Below are 22,466 nucleotides of genomic sequence, written 5' to 3'. Positions count from 1 at the left end.
GGTGAGAGGGTGAGTGAGGGTGAGGGGGTGTGAGGGTGAGGAGGAGTGTGAGGCTGAGGAGGTGTGTGAGAGGGTGAGGGTGTGTGAGGGGGTGAGGGGGGGTGAGGGGGTGTGAGGTTGAGGGAGTGTGGGGTGTGAGTTAGTGAGGGTGGATGTGTGTGAGGGTGAGTGTGAGAGGGTGTGTGAGGGCGAGAGGGTGGGTGAGGGTGAGAGGGTGGGTGAGGGTTGGTGAGAGGGTGAGTGAGGGTGAGGGGGTGTGAGGGTGAGGGCATGTGTGGGGGTGTGAGGGTGAGGGGGTGTAAGGGTGAGGGCATGTGTGGGGGTGTGAGGGTGAGGGGGTGTGTGAGGGGGTGAGGGGGTGTGAGGGTGAGGGTGGGTGAGAGGTAGGGTGAGGGTGAGAGGGTGTGTGAGGTTGAAAGGGTGGGTGAGGGTGAGAGGGTGGGTGAGGGTGAGGGGGTGTGTGGGTGAGGGGATGTGAGGGTTTGGGGGTGAGTGAGGGTGTGTGAGGTGTGTGAGGGTGATGGGGTGTGAGAGTGAGAAGGGTAAGGGTGAGGAGGTGGGTGTGTGGGGTGTGAGGGATGTGAGGGGGAGAGGGTTGTGAGGGTGAAGGGGTGAGGGTGAGTAAGGATGTGTGAGGGTGAGGAGGTGTGAGGGTCCGAAGTAAATGGTGGCAGGGCAGACATCATAAGACAGAGAGAAGAGACTGCGTTGTGACTGTGTTGGTCAGTTTCAGAATCAGGAGGGGCAGAGTCAGCACAGTCTGCGAGGGATCAACGTGTCTAGAGGCAAAGCATAGCGGATGTAGCATTGCAGCTAGCAAGTCGAGTGTTTTCAAGCTGAGTGTCCCTAGAGAGATGGCAACACAGCAACAGCATTTGAGGAGCAAGGCTACTGTAAACAAGCACGGTTGGCTTTCACATTTGTCTAGAAAAAAAAACGAGAAAGGTGCGGAAAACGCCGAACAGAACACGGCTTCCTCGCTAAATGGATGCAAATAAAACCAAGCTCTCGGCATTGCTGTGGGGGGGGGGGGGGGGGGGTGAGCGGGAGCGCATTCCTTTGAAGTCTAATGCCAAGGTTCAGACAAATGGTGGAGTGCGTAGTGCACGCGGGGGGCGAGGGAGTGACAGTCTTTGAAGTCTGATGCCGAGGCACATGGTGGTGTATGAAGTGGTTAGCTCTGTGCACGCACATAGCTCACATGAACTGTACGCGATCCGCAGGCTAGGTAGACTTTTTCTTTTCCCCTTACTATAATCTCGCCAATTTATCCCTGCGGGATATAATAGGCGAGACCTAAAAATGAGGAGGTGGACTGTGAAGCTTGTCGATCTTTTCGATCGAAAAAGACATTGCAGGGCCATTGGGTGCGTTGCAGAGAGATAGAAGAAACACTTGTTACCTTCGGGCAACAAGATTTCAAGCAGGAACAGAGAGAGCTTCATGAGGCCTCTGCGACTGAGTAAGAGGTTTTTTATATCCATGATTCCAGTTCTGGCTCCCATCCCAACCTTGACACCGTTCTCCAGATACAGGATTTTCCTTCGTGCCAGCGTACCGTGAGTACCCATGCCCCTATTACACCTGCCAAAAACACTTCGCTTCGACCAAATATGCGGCTCCTCGGCCACCACTGTCTGCAGGCCATGGTAGGCACCAACCATCTGCTTCGGACGCCCCGCCCTCGGGCTCAGCACTGAAAGCAACGTCGCAACAACTTCCTCCCTTACCGAGCCAAACAGCAGCCTCTTTGTTTCCAAGCACCCCGCTCTCAGCAGCTTTGGCTCCAACCACCTCTTTTCCAAACAAGCATTGGAAATGCAATAGGTCTCAGATTTATTTGAGTTTGAGCTAATGGCATTGTAAATGGCAATGTCTTTTAGCCATGTGTTAGGGAGTGTATGCAATATGGTGTGTAGTGGAATTATGTGGGTTGGATTCGAATTGTAGCAATAGTGGCATGCTGCACTTTAGATGAATATGTTTAAAAGTAAAGTGCACCATATTGCGATTGCTACAATAGTTAATTGCCTCCATGAAGCTCCCAAGACATGTGTTCAGCTGTTCTTTGTTTTAGCTCCTGTGTGTCAGTGCACTGTGTAAGCGCACAAGCATACCCTGCTCTCTCTGCACTCACTCTGACTCTGCACTCACTCTCACTTTGCACTCACAGTCACTCTCGCACTCACTCTGCACTCACAGTCACTCTCACACTCACTCTGCACTCACAGTCACTCTTGCACTCACTCTGCACTCACAGTCACTCTGCACTCACTCTGCACTCACAGTCACTCTGGCACTCACTCTGCACTCGCTGTCACCCTCGCACTCACTCTGCACTCACTGTCACTCTCGCACTCACTCTGCACTCACAGTCACTCTGGCACTCACTGGCACTCTGGCACTCACTCTGCACTCACTGTCACTCTGCACTCACTGTCACTCTGCACTCACTCTGCACCCACTGTCACTCTGCACTCACTCTGCACTCACTGTCACTCTGAACTCACTCTGCACTCACTGTCACTCTGCACTTACTGTCACTCTGGCACTCACTCTGCACTCACTGTCACTCTGGCACTCACTCTGCACTCACTGTCACTCTCGCACTCACTCTGCACTCACTGTCACTCTCGCAGTGACTCCGCACTCACTGTCACTCTCGCACTCACTCTGCACTCACTGTCACTCTGGCACTCACTGTCACTCTCGCACTCACTCTGCACTCTGTCACTCTCGCAGTCACTCTGCACTCCCTTTCACTCTCGCACTCACTCTGCACTCACTGTCACTCTCGCACTCATTGTCACTCTCGCACTCACTCTGCACTCACTGTCGCTCTTGCACTCACTCTGCACTCACACTCACTCTGCACTCACTGTCGCTCTCGCACTCACTCTGCACTCACTCTGCACTCACAGTCACTCTGCACTCACTGTGACTCTGCACTCACTGTGACTCTGCACTCACTGTCACTCTGCACTCACTGTCACTCTGGCACTCACTGTCACTCGCACTCACTGTCACTCTCGCATTCACTCTGCACTCACTGTCACTCGCACTCACTCTACTCTGCACTCACTGTCGCTCTCGCACTCACTCTGCACTCACTGTCGCTCTCGCACTCACTCTGCACGAGCCCTAAACAAGTGACTAGTTAGTGAACGCTGCACTACTCCAAAACGCGAACATGACATATCACAATATGAGATCTGCTGGAGGGAAAGCAGCCATCTTAGTAAACTGCACCACTAGGCCACATATCTTTTGACTGCATGCAAGATTTAGGCACCGCACAGGCATACACCGAGGGGAAAAAAACACACACCGAGCCCAAGTAAAATCATTAACAGCCCCCCACAAACAGGCTAATGATTCTGCGAACGTGGTAGGGAGTGGATGGGCCAACAATACGAGACACTAGGAGACCTACCCACCCCCAACGACAAGTAGACTGTAAAAGACCTCTCTGTCTGCATTGCCCCTATTAAGAGCGAGACAAAGGATCGGCACTAATTAACATAACAGACACACTAATTAATGTTCGCCCATCATCCCTGGACGAGTTAAGTTTGACAAACTACAAATAAAACGAAAACACCCTTATTCTTTTTCGTCTTCGTCTCCCGTAATAAGTTATGGCTAAAGTGTCTCATTTGGGAATTGTGTACCAAAGTAACCCCCTCATGTACTTTTGATATTGGAGTGGTACATAGAGCATGCAACAGTTTTTCAGGCACCTTTTTAAGGTGAACTGATACCGCTAACTCGCACCGTTTCATCTTTAAACCTGTGGATGTAAAATGGCAGAGTGTTTCCAGAGATTTTTTCCCCGAAACACTTAAGCTATATTTCTCCTCATAATACTCACAAATCCTAGTGATTATATTTAAAGACAACTTCATAAGCATGCGATTCTGTTATTTGGAAACAGAAATTTGTCGTTTTATATTTCGTAAGACTGAAAGATTGTTCGATGAAGGGTTTTTTCCCACTTCCATGCGCGTGCAGGCCTTGAAGTGAGCTCTGGGTTTACAGGCTTTCCTCGGAGTGCAGAAAGCAACTGCTCCAGACACAGGCCTGTGTTTTCCCTTATATGGCTCTAAATGATTTGTGCTGATTGGCTGCGCTGGACAAAATGGCGTTTCAATCAGTATGTGTCTTACACTACCAATAATGCAGACGTTTGGAAATCAGCTATTCAGAATTGAGTCCGTCTGATCAGAGTCTAATAGAATGAATGCATGCCTGGTAGCTCTCTTTGTTTGACACTTGTAGTCCTATAACCTCAAAGCTTTGCATTACTGCTATAAAGCAGGGCAAATTAATTTACACTTCATGCTGCTAGTGTAATAAGGACTAAAGCAAGCAGTTTTTGCACAAGGGTAAAAACATGGCACAAACTATTACCACGTTTATGCTGTGTTTACGTCATAATATGTAAATGGTGCAACTATGTTTGACGCAGGATCAGTTTCTACCATTTTTTGCTAAATATTTATGCCCCTGTCCATTTTTCACAAAGTAATTCATACCAGTGCAAATATGAGGAAATAGTTGTAAATGTGCTTACAATCTCGGAGCCAAATTTCTGTTTGGCATAATCAAGCTAATATGGAATTAATTAATTCTGCTCCCCTCGAACATCTGTTCTCCGAGGGTCCCCCGCTAGCTCGGCTCATCTTCTGCGCCTGGTAATGGGAGGCTGCTGGTCTCGGCCATTAATTCTGCGACGGGGAGAGCGCCTCCCCCGCTCCTCGAGGAGAGATTACACCATCAGCTGCCCCCTGCCTCAAAGCCCCGGATGACAGTGCGCCCTGGAATGGTAGCTACCAAGGTCTGCATAGCGCCAACCAGGAGGCGTGCAGGGGGTTGCGCTTTTGGTGTATTTGTTAAGAGCCATGATCGACCCAAAGGGTTTCGTGCCGCAGAAACCGCGGTTCTCCAGTATTTGGGGTGTCTTTCATAGATTCACATGCCTGAATCATTCCCCGTCGTCGGAGTGGGAGTCCCACAGTATATAAAAAAGCAATAATTTGCCTGTAATAACCAAAAAACCTTGGTAATAACCAACCAGGAAGTAAAGTTGCCCTCAGCTACAGGAGCAAAAGTTCTCACACTCATGACTATCCTAGTCATTTTGTATAGACCAAACTGCAGCCAATCAGGCGACAGCACCCACCAGAATGTTCTCCCAGAGGCTCAGGCTCTCAGATTTTCTACCGCACGTCGTGTGAAGGGAGTCTCTCTGAGCTCTGCTCAGTTTCTTCTTACTTTGGTTGGTTTTTTAACCTTCAAAGGATGTCTACTTCTAAATCCCTTTTTAGGGCTTGTGATTCCTGTGGAAAGCTAAGGCTGTTCAAGGAGGATCCTCACAAAAAATGCATATACTGTCTGTATCCGGATCATGAGGCGAAGGAATGTAGGATCTGCAGAACCTACCCTCAGGGACAGAGAGGGTCGTCTTCTCCTGTGGCTTCAGAGGATAAAGGACAAGGATAACCCTGTTTCTGAGGTAGGGAGCATTGCCTCGGGGTCTTCTGTATCCTCTAGGAAGAGGAAAACTGAGGTTGAGGTGGCTTCTCCTAGGGAAAAGGTGTTGAAGAAGGCCCAATCCTCCCAGGATTCTGGCTTGCCTACTACCTCTAAGAAGGTGTCTCCACCTGTGAAATCTGCGCCCTCAGGGAAAACTGAAAATTCTACAGTTTCCAAAGCAGCTACTCAAAAAATTTCACCTCAGATTACACCTCTAGCCAGGGCAGAGTCAAATACAGCCTCATCATCGCCATCTCTTCATGTGGCCACTTCTTCCACTTCTACAATGACTTTCTCTTCACCAAGATCAGCTATGGTGATGTCTTCAGCCTCCTCACCGTCGACGTTGGTTCAGGTACAAATTAGACCCATCTCCTCGACGAAAATAGTTCCATCGATCGTCGACGCTCCACCGTCGACGGGAATCCTGAAGGTACCGTCGACGAGTACTTCGTCTTCGATTCAGGCGTCAACGAATATCTTGCCGTCGACGAAGAAGGCCTTACCGTCAACTACATCCTCGTCGACGAAGTTTCCGTCGACGACGTTCTCGTCGACGAAGTTTCCGTCGACGACGTTCTCGCCGACAAAGTTACCGTCGACGACACCCTCGTCGACGAAGTTACCGTCGACGACACACTCGTCGAAGAAGTCACCGTCGACGAAGAAAATGATCCCGTCGACGAAGCAGACATTTCCGTCGACAATGTCGACGAGGAAGAAGACAACCCCGCCGACGAGTTTATCGTCGATGAAGCCGCTACGGTCGACGGGCGCTCCGTCGACGACGGATCTGGAGACACAGAGGGAATCAGGCTTGTCATCAGCGCCCGCGGCTCCGTTGACGCCTCCACTGTCAACCTGTACGGCAATGCAAGTGTGGTCAGCTAAAACATCCACAATACCTTTGCCATCACCGGCTACCACTGCTTCGCTCCTACAGAAGCGTGGTTCATCCTCCACAACTTTGTCTCCATTAAAACTGCCAGATAAATTACTGGATTCTGAGGAAGAGGAATCCTATGAGGACGGCACTTTCCGTGCGGCCAGGAGCCCTTTGACTTGCTCATAAAGATTCAAGATTTGGATCAGGAGGAAGAGGAACATTTCCTGGATCACTCTAGTCGGAAGACTGTGTCTGCACCTAATATGCAAATACCTATGGATTTATTCCAGAATCTCCAATATATGTTGAGCGATTATTATCGCCGGTTTCCACCTTTAGAATCGGGTGATTCTCATGTCTCTACGCCTAGGCCAAGAACATCTACGGCAACTTTAGAATCAGTTTCACATATGACAACTGAGGAAGCACGGCCCACAGTACCTTCTTCACCAGTACCATCTCATCAGGCAGGGAGTGAGAATTCTTCGGAAGACGAACGAGAAGACGGTGAATTGGACGACAAGTCAGTATCATCGGAGTGGGACGACTATCGGGCACAAACCCCTTCTCCAGCGGGCCCGCCTACGGCGGATTCTCCGCCGGTGGACATTGCCGGCTTTCACAAGATTATGGATAGAGCTACGAAAAGGTTCCTCATTACAATGGAAGATAAACAAGACAAATGCTTCCTTTATGATTTTAAGGATTTGCAGCAAAGACAGAGTTGGTCTATTCCAGTCATGGACTTTATATGGAAGGAAGGTCTGAAAATAATGGCACCAAATTCTCTACCCGCAGTACTACCTCGGGTAGATAAGAAGTATAGAGCGCCTAGTTCGTCACCGGCATGCCTTATTGGTCAGGCTAAAACGGATTCCGTATTTACGCAGGCAGCTCAAAGGAGGGCCAAGAATCCATCTGTACAGGTCTCTGCTCCCCTGATAAAGACGGTAGATGTCTTGACTCAATAGGGAAGAAGGTGTCAACTATTGCGGCAACCACGGTCCGAGCCGCAAATTCACTTGCAATACTTGGGAGGTATGACAGGCAAATGTGGTCGGACATATCGCCTTTCATCGAAAAGCTTGCAGAACCAGATAGATCTGAAGCGAAACAGATCCTACTAGAGGGAGAGTGCGTTTCATCTGAAATAATTGATGCTGCAGTGGACGTGGCAGCCACAGGTTTCAGACAGCTGGCTGGAGCAGCTGTCCTCAGGAGACAAGGATGGTTAAAATCTACATCCTTTCGTCTAGAGGTCCAGACAAAGATCATGGACATAGCCTATGATGGGGAGTTCCTTTTTGGACAACATGTTTACGAGGCATTATAAGCCATAAAGAAAGACACAGAGATGGCACGGTCGCTGGCCTCTCCAATTTCGAAAGTCTTCCTTTCGAATGCGCAAGAGGAAGAGGCAATTTCTCTAACAGAGGAAGTTATTCACAGCAACGTTCCTACAATAACACCCAAGGAAATCAATCAAAGATACCAGCCATACCGTCAACAAACATATGGCCAGAGGAGAAATAATTACTCTCAATCAAGAGGAAAAACCTCTTATGGAGGAAGAGACAACAACAAGAGCAAGTGAGAAACACATCCTGCCACCACTTTGTCCCAGCCTGAAGCAAATTGGAGGAAGAATATCCGAATACTACTCAAATTGGTCGAAGATTACCACGGACAGATGGGTCCTGGACGTGGTTTCCAGAGGTCACATTCTCGAATTCGTCAAAGCCCCTCCAAATTCTACCCCAAAAGGACCACCTCCAGCTCATCTCAAAGAGCTGTTTTCCCAAATACATTCAATGATTCAGAAAGAAGCAATAGAAAAGGTACCTCACCATCGGAGGGGAACAGGATTTTATTCAAGAATTTTCCTGATCCACAAAAAGTCGGGGGAATGGCGCCCCATCCTCGACCTGCGTGCCCTCACAAGTACCTCAAGAAGTTATCTTTCAGAATGTTGACGCTTCAAGAAATCCTCCAGTTTCTCTCAGTAGGGGATCACATCGCAACACTCGACCTTCAGGACGCATACTTCCATGTGCCCATTTTTCCCAGACACTGGAAGTTCTTACGGTTCACAGTGGCTGGCAGGGACTTCCAGTTCAAAGTACTCCCCTTTGGACTACGTTCAGCCCCCAGAGTTTTCACAAAAATGTTAGCCCCGGTGGCCACCCACCTGAGATTGGAGGGAGTTCAAATGTATCCATATTTGGACGACTGCCTTATCAAGGCCAGTTCCATCGACTTGGCAAAAACTCACGTTCAGAGATGTCTATCGCTATTCCAGAGCCTGGGTTTTTCGGTGAATTTCAAAAAATATCACCTGACTCCATCAAAGAGAAAGTCTTTCTTGGGAGCCACGCTGGACACAAAACTCGCCCAAGTTTTCATATCAAAAGAAAGGCAGGTGAAGATTCACAGGATGGCCTCAGCACTACTAACAAGAAAGTGTGTTTCTGTTCGCAAGTTCAAGTCTTTCCTCGGGATGATCTCGTCCTGTATTCCTCTCACCCCCAACTGTCGCCTGCGAATGAGACCCACAGGAGGAACTCAGTCGTCAGTGGGTGCAAATAACAGGCTCATTCGAGGACGTCATCAACATAACTCCTCGGATGAGAAACTCCATCCAGTGGGGGCAAGATGGCAACCTGCAGGGGGGATGTACATTCCAGACTGAAGGACCCAGATTCATCATGACCACGGATGCTTCTCTGGAGGGCTGGGGCGCCCATCTCCAAGGGATAACAGTCAGTGGCAAATGGAACATGCAACAGAAAAAATGGCACATAAATCTGCTGGAATTAAGAGCCATTTTTCTCGCTATGAAATCCTTTCAAGCGATCTTGGAGGGCTCTACGGTGTTAATACGAACGGACAACACAACCAGCATGCATTACCTGAACAAGCAGGGAGGCACAAGATCGGCCCGATTGTCCCATCAGGCGCAGGAGATTTGGAATTGGGCCCTGGATCACAACATCAATCTGTCAGCGGTCCATGTCCCAGGGGTTGCCAATGTCCTAGCGGACTCACTCAGCAGGTCCGTCGGATGCAGTCACGAATGGGAGCCACATCAACCATCCCTGGATCAGATATTCCGAGAGAGGGGTCATCCCGACCTGGATTTGTTTGCAACAGATCAGAACCGGAAATGCCAACGCTTTGCCAGCTGGATTCCCCACAAAGACTCGTGCGGGGATGCCCTTTCGATGAATTGGTGTCGAATATTTGCATACGCTTTTCCGCCAATTCCGTTAATTCCCAAGATCATCAGAAAGATGAGGAGTCAACCATGTCGTCTAATCCTAATTGCTCCAAGGTGGCCCCGACAATATTGGTTCACCGAGCTTCTCCTCCTCTCGGAGTGCAGGCCAATACAACTGCCTCGAATACCGAATCTCTTGACAGTTCAGAGGGGCAAAGTGTACCATCCGGACCCAGTTTCTCTGAAATTATCAGCTTGGCTCCTCAGCACAATGAATTCGCCCACTTAGACATTCCTCACAATTGTCAAGAGGTTCTAGCTAACGCCAGAGCACTGTCAACGATTAAGACCAACAAACTCAAGTGGAAGCGTTTCTGTGCCTGGTGCCAGACAGTTGATCTGCATCCCATTTATGCTAGACCGGAACAAATTTTGCCTTTCTTCCTGCAGCTGGCTAGATCGGGTTTGGCGCATTCAACCCTGAAGTTATTTCTGGCAGCCATTTCCCGATTCCGTCAAGATGGATCGAACTCTGTTTTCTTCAAGAATAATCCAGCAATTTTTCAAGGGTCTATTTCGTATGTTTCCTCCGATTCGACGACCAACTCCTGCTTGGCATTTGAATGTGGTGCTAGCCCAGCTCATGCGTCACCCCTTTGAGCCGATCCATAAGGTTGACCTTAAGTTTATTACTTGGAAAGTCTCCTTGTTATAGGCTTTAACCTCTACCAGATGTGTCAGTGACATTCAAGCATTCACGTCTAAACCGCCTTTTTTACAATTTACCTCTGATTCGGTGGTGCTGCGTACCAATCCAAGGTACATGCCCAAGGTCCCATCGGACTTTCATTTAAATGAACCGGTAATCCTCAAGACATTTTTTCCAAATCCACAATCACGGGCTGAGCGAGCTTTACACTCTTTGGACATCAGGAGATGCCTCAGGTTTTATCTTTCAAGAACAGTAGCTATGCGCAAGACAGATCAGTTGTTTGTGGCCTATGGCAGACTGCGCCAAGGCTATGCAGTATCCAAACAGACTATCGCCAGATGGATCTCGTCAACAATTGGACTCTGTCATCAACAGGCCTTACCAAGAGCGCATTCTACAAGGGCAGTTTCCTCTTCCACTGCTCTGTTCGCTGGTGTGCCTCTTCAACAAAGCTGCAGAGCTGCAACGTGGTCCAACAGGCACACTTTTATGAGGCACTACACTCTGGACTCAGCAAGTGATGCAGATGCTTCGGTGGGAAGAGCAGTTCTTCGCAATCTTTTCCAATAAGGTGAGCCTCTGTTCTCCCTCTCCTTTATGCTCTTTGTAGACGCTTTACCATGTCTTTTGCATTTTATCATTATGCATGTATACTATGTTACAATTAGCATTATGTTATGAGTACTGCTATCTATTCTGATTCAGGCATGTGAATCTATGAAAGACACCTCAAATACTGGAGAAGAACAATAGTTACTTACCTGTAATCTGTGGTTCTCCAGTATTGGTGTCTTTCATAGATTCACATGAAACCCGCCCACCTCCCCTCATAGGCTCCCTCAGGCAATTATGTTGGTTTCACTCCTGTGCGAGAAAATCTGAGAGCCTGAGCCTCTGGGGAGAACATTCTGGTGGGTGCTGTCGCCTGATTGGCTGCAGTTTGGTCTATACAAAATGACTAGGATAGTCATGAGTGTGAGAGCTTTTGCTCCTGTAGCTGAGGGCTACTTTACTTCCTGGTTGGTTATTACCAAGGTTTTTTGGTTATTACAGGCATATTATTGCTTTTTATATACCGTGGGACTCCCACTCCGACGACGGGGAATGATTCAGGCATGTGAATCTATGAAAGACACCAATACTGGAGAACCACAGATTACAGGTAAGTAACTATTGTTCATGTTTATTGTTATCGTCCTTGCAAGGATAGACGCCTGAGTTGATTTGCTTGCGTTCGATCTCATGATGTGTCAAACACAGATGATTTCTGTACGTGTTTTAAGTCACTGAGCCATCACTCCCTCTTTCCCCTCCCAACCCCGTCCTGAAAGGGTTGCAATGCTTTAATTTGAGATATTAAACACGTGCACATTCAACCAGCTGGCACGGGCAGGTGCCCGTTCAAATCCATTCATCCATTTCCTTGTTAGGCATGCGAACTCGATGGAAACATAAACACATTTTGAAATGCCTTTGGCTGCAAGGAAAAATATCACAATCCGGCATGAAAAATTCAATTTGAGTTTTCTATGGCGAACTAAGCAGGAGGTCTCAGAAGAGAAAAGGCGCCAAAAGCAACGAGAGAAACAAGCATTGGCCAAGTATGATGATATTATAATAAGTACCAGCCCTTATTCCTTCAGTGGCAAACGTGTGTGGTTGAGCAAGAAAGCGAAAGGCAACAGACAAGAATAGCGAAAAAGAGAGAAAAACGGTAGAGAGAAATAAGAGAGAAAAGAAGAGGATAGTAAAAAAAAACCAGCAGCATCTGTCTTCAATTACCGCGGCCCCTGACAGCTGCGATAATTGAAGAAATATGGCCTTCTGGTGTGCGTGACCGCATGCAATATGCCATAGGCGGAGCTACTCTACCGCCTATGGCCTATTGCGTGCTCTCTTTTAAAAAAACACGCATGAGAGGCCCAATTGCCATGCAGCTGCCAAAAAGAAGGACGAAAAATCACAAGCAGCCAGGAATCTTTTAGGTAGCTTTTTGGAGATGCTAACTACAGGACTCTTGGGCTTTGCCAACACTGCTACGCAGTGTGACGTAGGCCCGAGCCCTAAAAAGCAATCTTCTGTGGCACCGAAACCTTCAACTTCTGCATCCATATTGCCCCCGAAACCAATCCTCCAAATCATGCAGGATTGGCTCGATCCAAAGCAGAAAAAAACTACATACACAGCCTCGCACTAGACATGTTTTAGCTTGTGCACTCCGCGTCCAAACCATCTAAGCACCAGCTTTCTTTTGAAAAGGCCATAGATGAACCAGTGCCTACTGAAAGAACGGACATTGCAGTCAACCCTCTGCATCCTCCTCTTCCTCCTTCTCCACCACTTCAGCCCCCTCCTCCACCCTCTTCACCACCACCTTTACCACATAATTCACATGATGAACCAGAAGACATTACACCACAGGGGTCCCCACAGTCTCCTCTGATGATCAAGGGGGGGAGATGATTGTTACCACAGTTCCCAGATCTTTGGGATAATTGACATTGATCCCCCTGGGTGATACTGCCCCAGATCTCTACCCAGCCAAACTATCACCCCCTGATGATGCTCGATCTTTTCAAGACCTCATTGATAGGGAAACAACATATCACTAGTTCCCCTTACACAAGGACCCTTTTGAGGGCGATTTTCTTTTTGAAATATTGTCTAGCACACATAGATCATGTCAATATTTTCCAATGCTCAAAGGCATGCTCCGACATTCTGATGAAATTTTTAAGGACCCAGTACGGGCACGTATTATTACACCCAGGGTCAACTAAAAACATAAACCAGCACCCTCAGATCCTATTTACAATAAGGGTCCGCTTTCCCCCGACTCACTAGTTGTGCCAAATGCACGTAATGGGCCAATTCACAATCCTTAGCAGATGCTCCTCCACCTGACAGAGTCCAAACTTATTGACGATTCAGGGATTTGTGTGGCAGCACAGTCCTCTAGTCATTGGTGGATCTCCAACACACACAAGCTTTCTTGGCAAGATACAAGAGGACATATTGAGATGATATGGAGGAGCTCCTCCAACACCTCCCTAAGGAGTATGAAAGAAGCAGACGAGATATCGCAAATGCGGGCAGATTAATCTCCAACAGTTTAATCAGGTGTGCCCTAGACTCATAGGACACAGCAGCCAGGGGCATCAATACAAGTGTATTGTTGCGTAGACATGCTTGACTTGTATATCTGGTTCAAGGCAGAAGTGCAACAAACCCTATTAAGTGTGCCATTTGGTAAAGAGCATCTCTTTGGTCCCCAGGTGGACCAAGCATTGGAGAAAATAAAGGACACCGAAGTAGCTAATTCAATGGGGGCACTCCAAACCTCTGCTTCGTGTGGCTCCTTTCGAAGTCCCTCATACAAACAGGGTGCCAAAACGACACCACCTAATGCCTCTACCACCTCATAAGGCAGCAACAAACCTCCCCCACAAGGATGTACTAACAAGGCACATATAGAGGAAATAATTCCAAGGGTCAGTAGGGGTGCTTCAACATGCTCTGTACCCTCCACTTCGAAGCAGTGATTCTCTTCTCATTCATTTCCTTCCACTATTTAATACTTGTAAGGCACCGACTATAACATTTCTTAAGTGGTGGCCGCTATTTACCGGAAGTGGGGGGTGGGGGGATGAAGGGGTTTGTAAATTTAAAAATTAACAGAAAAAACAATTATCCGTCAGGTCGGCCACTCCCTCCAGGTCTGCTCCTGCCGCCTCTTGCTCCTTGGAAGCAGGAAGCACCCAGGATCCTGACTACACTAGCCAATCACAATGCTGCAGTGCAGCATTGTGATTGGTCTGAGCGCCATGGATCGACGATCAGATGGCGAATGGGGGGCTGGGCATTTTCTGCACCCAGGCTGTAATGCAGCCTGGGTGCAGAACATGGAAAGTGCTCATGACTATTATGGTCGGGTCGAGAGGGCCGGCCAAACATTTATGCGCACTTTAGAGTGGAGCAATCACTCCTCCTTCTGGTCCCTCCTCTGGCAGTCTAGCCCCGCCCCACACCAGGGAACACAAAACGAAAATGATAGTAATGCTGATTATTATCATTTTAGTTTTCTTTTAACTACTGCTCGCAGAGCAGTGGGGCAACATTCCTCCGCAATAGCGGAGGAGCCGCCACTGCATTTCTTCCCCACTTGGAAAACTATAACGTCAGATCAGTCGGTGCTGGACATTATCCAACATTGTTATTGTCCGGAGCTCATAATCACACCTCCAAACATTCCATCTCGCAGACACAATCTCTCCATAGAACATCAGAATCTACTCAAACAAGAGGTGCAGGCTCTCCTGCTCAAAGGAGCCATAGAGCCTGTCCCTTTTCAACACTAAGGTTCCGGAGTGTACTCCCTATACTTTCTAATTCCTAAGAAAGATGGATCACTGCAGCTCATCCTAGATCTCAGGAATTTAAATCATTACATACTATCAGAACACTTCCATATGGTCACTATTCAAGATGTCATCCTCAAAAGGGCGACTTTATGTCAGCGCTAAACTTAAAGGACTCCTACTTCCACATTCCAATACATCCAGCTCATATCAAATACCTCAGATTTGTCATAGCTGGAAAGCATGACCAGTTCGAACTACTCCCATTCAGAGTCACTACAGCATCCCAGTGTGTTCACCAAATGCCTAGCACTGGAATCGTTTTTGGCCACTATAGGTGTGGCAGGGTATACTCAGACATGAGTCCCTTTCTCACTGCTCCATCAGGATTCAAGCAAGCCGGGCCGAAGACGGCTGAAATGCCAGAAACCGGTCCCCGGTAGCTTGTCTCCTTTCTGGTGAAGAATTGGCTTGGTAGTTTAGTCTGCCCTGTTCCCATGATGCACTGGGCCAGGGACAGACTGATTTGCATATAGCCAGGTTCTGAGCTGGGATGGGGCAGTGAGATAAATAACGGTGATGGATCAAGCCCTGATCTTTGGACTGGGTAAGAGTGGTCTGCTTAATTCAGACACTCTGTTCATCACCACCCCCCCCCTTTTCTGAATCGTAATAGCACTGGTAGCAGCACATCTGAGCAGACAGAACATTCATGTCTTCCCATATCTGGACGACTGGCTTATCAAAGCCAGTACAATTCTCGACTGTATTACCCAGATCATTCTCACCTCAGATGCATCCCTTGCAGGATGGTGTTCACACCTACAGGATCTCACAGTTCAGGGTCTCTGGGTTACCAACCACCAGGGTCTCCACATCAACTGCCTTGTGCTTCAAGCTGTTCACCTAGCATTGATATAATTTCTAACTCACCTAACAGGCAAGGTTGTTGTGGTCCGGATGGACAATATGACAACCATCTACTGTTTACAGAAAAAGGGAGGGGAGACGCACACACTACAGTTTTCACGTCTATCTCAGATGATTTGGCATTGGGCCATACGTCATAACATCCGGTTGCTAGTCAAATACCTCCCAGGAATGGACAGCCACTTTCTCGACCTCCTCAGCAGGATACGGCTGTAAGTCCATGAGTGGTAACTCCGCTCCCAAGTCCTCCTCCCATTCTTTCACATCTGGGGGTTTCCACATAGAGGTGTTTGCAACTGCGGACATTGCAAAATGCCGAAATTTCGCCTCCAGGTTTTCACAACCACTATCCAAAAGCAATGCCATATGGATGAACTGGTCAGGTATATGTGCCCATGCTTTTCCACCTCTCTCTCTTCTGATTGTGGGTCGGAAACCCAGGCAAACATCTCTCACCTTCCACTTGGGCTCAACAGCCATGGTTCACTACACTATTCAAACTCTCTGTAGTTCCACATGAAAAGCTTCCCCTCAATCCAGACCTTCTCACTCAAAACCATGGGGAAATCAGGCACCCAAATACAAAGGAACTTAACCTTGTGATTTGGCTCCCAAGGTCATAGAATTCGGTTACCTTAATCTCTCACCTGAATGTATGACCATTCTTAAAGAAACTTATAGGCTTACAACTTGAGCATGTTATGCTGCGAAGTGGAAAAGATTTGTCTTCTCTGTCGCAGTAAACAAATTCATCCATTTGATGCAAGTGTGCGAAAGATTGTTTGCTACCTTCATTTGCAGACCTCTGGCCTGGCTTGATAATCAATCAATCAATCAATCAGGGGATTTATATAGCGCGCTACTCACCTGTGAGGGTCTGAATGCGCTGAGGGGAAGGGGGAGGAGCGGCTCAGAATCAGCCAAAGAGCCAGGTCTTGAGGTCCTTCCGGAACGTATGCACTTCAATATGTCCACATTTAGCTTCAGTCACAGCCTATCTCTAAATCAGGCAACACCTATCTTTGTTCAAGGTCGCAGTCATTGATGCATTTATGGAAAGCCTTAAGAGTAATTCCACCTAGAGTTTCACCTACAACCACACGGAATCTCAATAGCGTACTTACCAGACTTATAGTTCCACCATTTGAACCATTGCATAACTGTCCTCTCCAATTCTCATCTTGGAAGGTTGCTTTTTTTGGTAGCCATTACCCCATGCCAGTCATGCCAGTGAGCTTCACGCATTACCCTTTGAAGAACCTTTCTTCCAGCTACACAGAGATAGAGTGGTCCTTGTAACCAACCCAAAATTCCTTCAGAAAGTGGTTTCCTTCTTAATCAGTCATTTTGTTGGACCTGGGGTGAAACAGTAAGGAGGCAACCCTAGAGTGGGAGGTCAACCCTCTGAATATCCTAGCCCGCCTTATGCCACAGCCTGCACTCCAGCTGATTCTCTCTCTGTATGACAAAATGGCTGCCCCGCAGTTGGCCTTTTATAGGCTCCCCTCCAAAGGTCCAGCAGGGTCCAGAAGGTTCTGGAATGTCCCTATTCTAACCTATGGGTCTTTCTCCTAAGGTGTCCGTTATGGCAGTTACTGTCCACCATTTTAGGCATCTAGGCTTTACCTCAGAAAAGGAGGGATTTCTGGGTCTGAGAGGAACCATGGGGTCAAGAAGCACCGAACCCCCTGGTCAAAACCTGAAAAATTCCCAGTGGACATTAAAAAAAATGAAGGTTATGAGGGGCAAAAAGGGGACAAAATAAATAATGACAGGAGGGACCACCCAAAGATAGGGGCTTCAATGGCTTTCCTGGGCAAAATCCCAATAGCTGATATTTGTAAGGCAGCTACATGGTCTACACTACACCCTTTCACTATTTTGTGAGTGTCTTAGCACGTCAACAAGCCAACGGAGGTCAGGCAGTTCTACGTACTCTCTTTCAAACAACTGGAATACCCACTGTTAGCCACCGCTTTTGGAGAGGGACTGCTTTACAGTCCATACAGAGCATGTGTTTCTACAGCCACACATGCCTCGAACAGAACATGTTGCTTAGCCTGGAAGCATTTTTTTGTGGCATGTAGTGCTGTAGATTCACTTGCGCCCATCCTCCTCCCCAGACACCTGTGACTGTTGCAGTTTCTTCACACTGTTTTATTTGCATGGATATCTCTTAACTGATATTTACTCTCACCCCATTCTCACACGTCTGCGGGAAACAATCTGACAATGGAGTTGATGCTCATGCGCATTATCACCAAGAGGAGGAGTCACTTTGTCTAGTAACTCAAAAGACTTCTTCAAAGTAAAACAACTTGCACACAACTAGACCCAACACTAGATGGTGGAAGTATGCAGAGCATGTGAATCTACAGAACAACATGCCACAGACAGAGGTTTATGGGGTAAGTAACCTATTCATGAGGTTCAGCTTCTCCTTTACTGCATCTGGTTCGGATTGATCTGCACCAACAGGCATATCTGGAAAATCTTCTCGAAGTAATGGTGTTACTTTATGCCCTCCACACAGAAGCCTCCATCTCTGCAGTTTAGTGCTCCCCTACTAGTTCGTCATCAACCACATTACCAGCCAACATTTTCTGACCTTTCTGTCAGAATGCAGGGATTCGATTTTCCAGTATTTAATTTTTAACAAGTACTAGAGTTCTTAGCTGTCACATTGAAAAAGTAACTGGATTTTTCATCTATTCAATTGAAATGTTTACAATAGCCATTATAAACTAATGGGACAACCCAAGATATGCCACAGGACCTGGGTAATGTATAGTACAAATAACCATGTGGTCCGTTGGCAAATTATTTTTGGGGGATTTTTTTATTATTTTATTTATTTCGTCTGGTCATCATCATAGTTTACACATACCGAGGCATATTCATTTACAGAGGTATTCTTCACAGCATATGTTAGCTTTTTTGTATTACCACAACAAGACTTGTCATTTCGTACAGGTATAACCAACAGTGAACATCACATCATATCACAATACGGCAATAGCAACTTATTATCTGAGGTTACAGCTCATCGGGCATCAATGGATATTACACCACAGTACATATGAAGTTGAGACATGAGTCCTTCCATTTTTCCTGAATTGCTGAAAGGGAGAAGAGGTTATGACTGAGCGTCATTTATGTTTTACCTTGTCAGCCATAAGCATATATTACTCTGCCTCCTGGAGTGCCAAAAGGTACTGTTTTAGTGGTCCCCAGAAGTCACAGTGCCTCAATGAAATCGGTAGTTCTTCCGCATACATCTCCATGGTTTCCCTGCAAAATGACATGTCCGTTAGCCAGTCTTTGAATCTAGGGGGGCTTTTACTTCCCCATCTAATAGCTACTTGTTGTTTCGCCAGTGGCAGTGCCACAGTCAGGAACTTCTGCCTTCTTGTTGGCGTTAATTTATATATCCCCAATAAGCACACAAGAGGCGTGTTTGGCACTTGTTCGGTTAACATTTCATTTATCGCCCCTATGACGTTGTGCCAGTATTTGTGTACCTGTGGACATGCCCACGCCAAGTGTAGGAAATCTGTATTCAAAGCGTTGCATCTCTGACATCGGTCATGTGTTCTGAGGCCGTATCTGTGGAGTTGGGTTGGGGTGTAATAGAATTGGTGGAGAAATGTAAAATGTATTATCTGTAGATTACAGTTGGATGTCAGTAATTGTAGTTGTGTGCAGCTATATTCCTAATCCTGTTCCTCTATCTTGTCTCCTAGCAGTGGTTCGCATCTAGCCAAAGATCTATTTTCTGTCTCGCTTTGTTCCGATTGTGACGTATTATATAAGCGGGTAACTAACTTCTTGCGTGACGGTGCTATGAGTAGAGCCTGTAAGGCTTGTAACGTTAGCGGTTCCTCTGGGTAGGTGTCATATAATTCCCTAACCGCTGTTTGCAGCCGCAGGTGAACAAACGCATTCATTGGTGAGTTGTGTGTGCTTAGTGCCGGGTCATTTCTTTGTATGAATCTGCCGTGTGGGAAAACATCTTTCATAATGGAAAGTTTCATATCTTCCAGCAATCCCATCATGCCATTTTCTTGGGTTACCGATAATTTCGGATGGTTAGCAATGGGAAGCGCTGGGGCGTATATAAGCAGTTTATTGGCCCTTTGTGCCAATGCATGCCTTGTATGTGAAGTGCAGCACACAGGTTGTATTATGTCCCTATATGTGTAAGTCCTTGGGTTCGACTCAAACGCCATCAGTGGAGTGGGTTGTGCACTGTCTGTTTCCACTGCGACGTGCAAAATATCCGCATTTTTATTTATTTGTGGTATTTGTAGAGCGCAGCATTCATCCCAGGGGATATCAAGGCGCTAAATGAGAAAGGGCTGCTGAGGTTGAGCAGGGGGGTTATTTTTTGGGGAAGAGATGTGTTTTGAGTTTTTGCCGGAATGAAAGAAGGTTCACAGTGTGTCTCAGATCCATCGGTAGTTCATTCCATCGTTTGGCCGCCAAATGCGAGAAGGCTCGTCCTCCTGTTCTTGTTTTGTAGATACGCTTGGGTTTTGCTAGGGCTGAGTTAATGGATCTTAAGTTCCTGTTTGGAATGTAAAATTCGATTTTCCCTTGCAGGATTGTAGGGCCTGTTTTATGGAGGGCTTTGTGCGCATGACAAAGTAGTTTGAATGTGGCGCGCTGGCGCATCGGCAGCCAGTGGAGTTGTTTTAGACATGCCGATGCAGAGTCTCGTTTGCCTTTGTTGCATACCAGCTTGGCAGCCTGGTTTTGCAGGACCTGAAGGCGGGAGAACAACTGCTCGTTCATTCCTTCGAATAGAGCATTGCCATAATCCAGGCGGCTGACTAGGAGGGCCTGGGTGATCGTACGACGACAGTCAAGTGGGATCCATGTGAAGATCTTAGCGAGGAGTTTCAGGATTGCAAACCCCTTACCCCAAAGTGTGCGCACGTGGTCCTTCATGGATAGTGCGTCATCCATCATGATGCCCAGATTCCTGGCATGTTGTTTCGGGCGGGGGCTGTTCCCAGAGCCGGTGGCCACCAAGAATCATTCCACGATAGTTTAGCTCCTCCGAACAATAAAATTTCGGATTTTCCGGCATTGAGCTTGAGGCAGTGGTTACGCATCCAGTCCGCCATTTCGGAGAGGCAGCTGTGGAGTTTATTTTTAGTTGTTTCTAATTTTTCCGATCTTTCATCCAAGGTCACCATCAGCTGCGTGTCGTCGGCGTATGAGCAAATGCCGATGCCCCACTTTCTTCCGATGTCGGCCAGAGATGATACGTAGGCATTAAAGAGAGTGGGGCTTAGGGAAGCCCCTTGTGGGACTCCACAGCCGATGGGGCGGGGTTCTGAATGGAATTGGCCCATATGCACTGCTTGGGTGCGGTTGCACAGGAAGGATTCAATCCATTGCAACGCTGCGTCTTGTATACCTTTGCACCGGAGAATGTTCAGTAGGCATTTGTGCGACACTGTGTCGAACGCTGCCGACAGGTCCAACAGTATCAGAGCCACCGAACCCCCTTGGTCAGTGATGCATCTGACACTGTCCGACACTGCCAGCAGCGTAGACTCGGTGCTGTTGTTGGATCTGAATCCGGTTTGGGTAGGGTCCAGAAGCGAGTTGTCCTCAAGATATTTGGATAACTGTGAGTTAACCATTTTCTCCAATGCTTTGGAGAGGTAGGGGAGTTGTGAAATTGGCCTATAGTTCTCTGGGTTGAAAATATCGGCCCCAGCTTTCTTCAGGAGGGGGGTTACAGATGCGTGTTTCCAGCAATCTGGAAAAGACGCAGAGGTGAGAGATTGATTAAAAAGTTTGGTGATGATTGGGCATAGAGTCGGTGCAATTTCAGAGAATACAAAGTGTGGGCAGGGGTCTGCAGGGGAGCCGGATTTTATTGCTCTAAGGACTGTTAGTACTTCCTCTTCGGAGAGTGGTTGGAAGTTGGATAGGCGAGGGGAGTTGCCCAAGTCTATGCGATCGTTGTCGTTGTCGGATGTAGATGGGCGTACGTCAGAGTTATCATGGGGGGGGACGGTGTGGGAGGGGGTGAAGGTTGAATACATTTTATTGATTTTTTCAGAGAAGAAGGAGCTAATCCGTTCGCATGCTTCTGTCGAAGGGGTGAGGTTTTGCGAGGTGCAGGATGGGTTGCTGAGCTCCTTCACAATTTTAAACAACTCTTTTGCCGAGTTGTGGTTTTCGTTGATTCGTTGCACGAAAAATGCCTTTTTTGCCTCTCGGATGGCAAGGATGTATTGTTTCCTTTTGGCAGTGTAGTTGGCTCTGGTTGTGGGGTTTTTCGCTTGTCTCCATTGGTGTTCTGTTTTTTGGCATTCCCTTTTAAGGCTCTTGAGGGAGGGGGTGTACCATTTTTCGTTAATGGTTGTTTTTTTCCTAACTTCTCGCAGGGGTGCAATTTTGTCCAATGTTTGGCGGATGCTGGTTTCTAGCCGGATGGCATTGTTACCAATAGGTTCGTTATCTGGTAGGGAGACATCTGTCTTGTGAAAATGATTTTGGAAATTGGAGTCTTTGATTAGTTTCCAGGCTCTGTTGGAGGTGAGGGGGGAGTATCTGATTTTCACGGGTTTGCCAGGAAGTTCAAGTAGGAATGAGAGCATGAAATGGTCAGACCATGACAGGGGGAGAGTTTCCTTGAGAGTGGTCAGCTCGATGTTCGTAAAAAGGAGATCCAGGGTGTGCCCTGCTATATGCGTAGGGCTATCGACCAGTTGTTTCAGTTGGAGGATTTCCATGTCGTATTTAAGCTGAGCGACTCCAGGGGCATTGGGGTTTTCGTAATGGACATTAAAGTCTCCAATGATCATG

At 47.5% G+C, this 22,466-nt stretch overlaps 1 protein-coding gene across 1 annotated transcript in view; it reads left to right on the top strand.

Annotated features, from left to right (window-relative positions):
* The first annotated feature begins 7,775 nt into the window (after positions 1-7,775).
* IZUMO4 (IZUMO family member 4) overlaps positions 7,776-22,466 on the top strand; it is a 147,125-nt gene continuing 132,434 nt past the window's right edge. The window contains exon 1 of the mRNA XM_086945490.1: positions 7,776-8,007. Coding sequence (XP_086801616.1) covers positions 7,776-8,007 — 232 coding nt within the window. The remainder of the gene's footprint in view (positions 8,008-22,466) is intronic.

Source organism: Lissotriton vulgaris, chromosome 12 (assembly GCF_964263255.1).
Source record: "Lissotriton vulgaris chromosome 12, aLisVul1.2, whole genome shotgun sequence".
In the NCBI taxonomy this organism is placed as follows: Eukaryota; Metazoa; Chordata; class Amphibia; order Caudata; family Salamandridae; genus Lissotriton; species Lissotriton vulgaris.
Note: the sequence above shows the minus strand (reverse complement) of the source record. Positions and strands in the feature narration are given on the sequence as shown.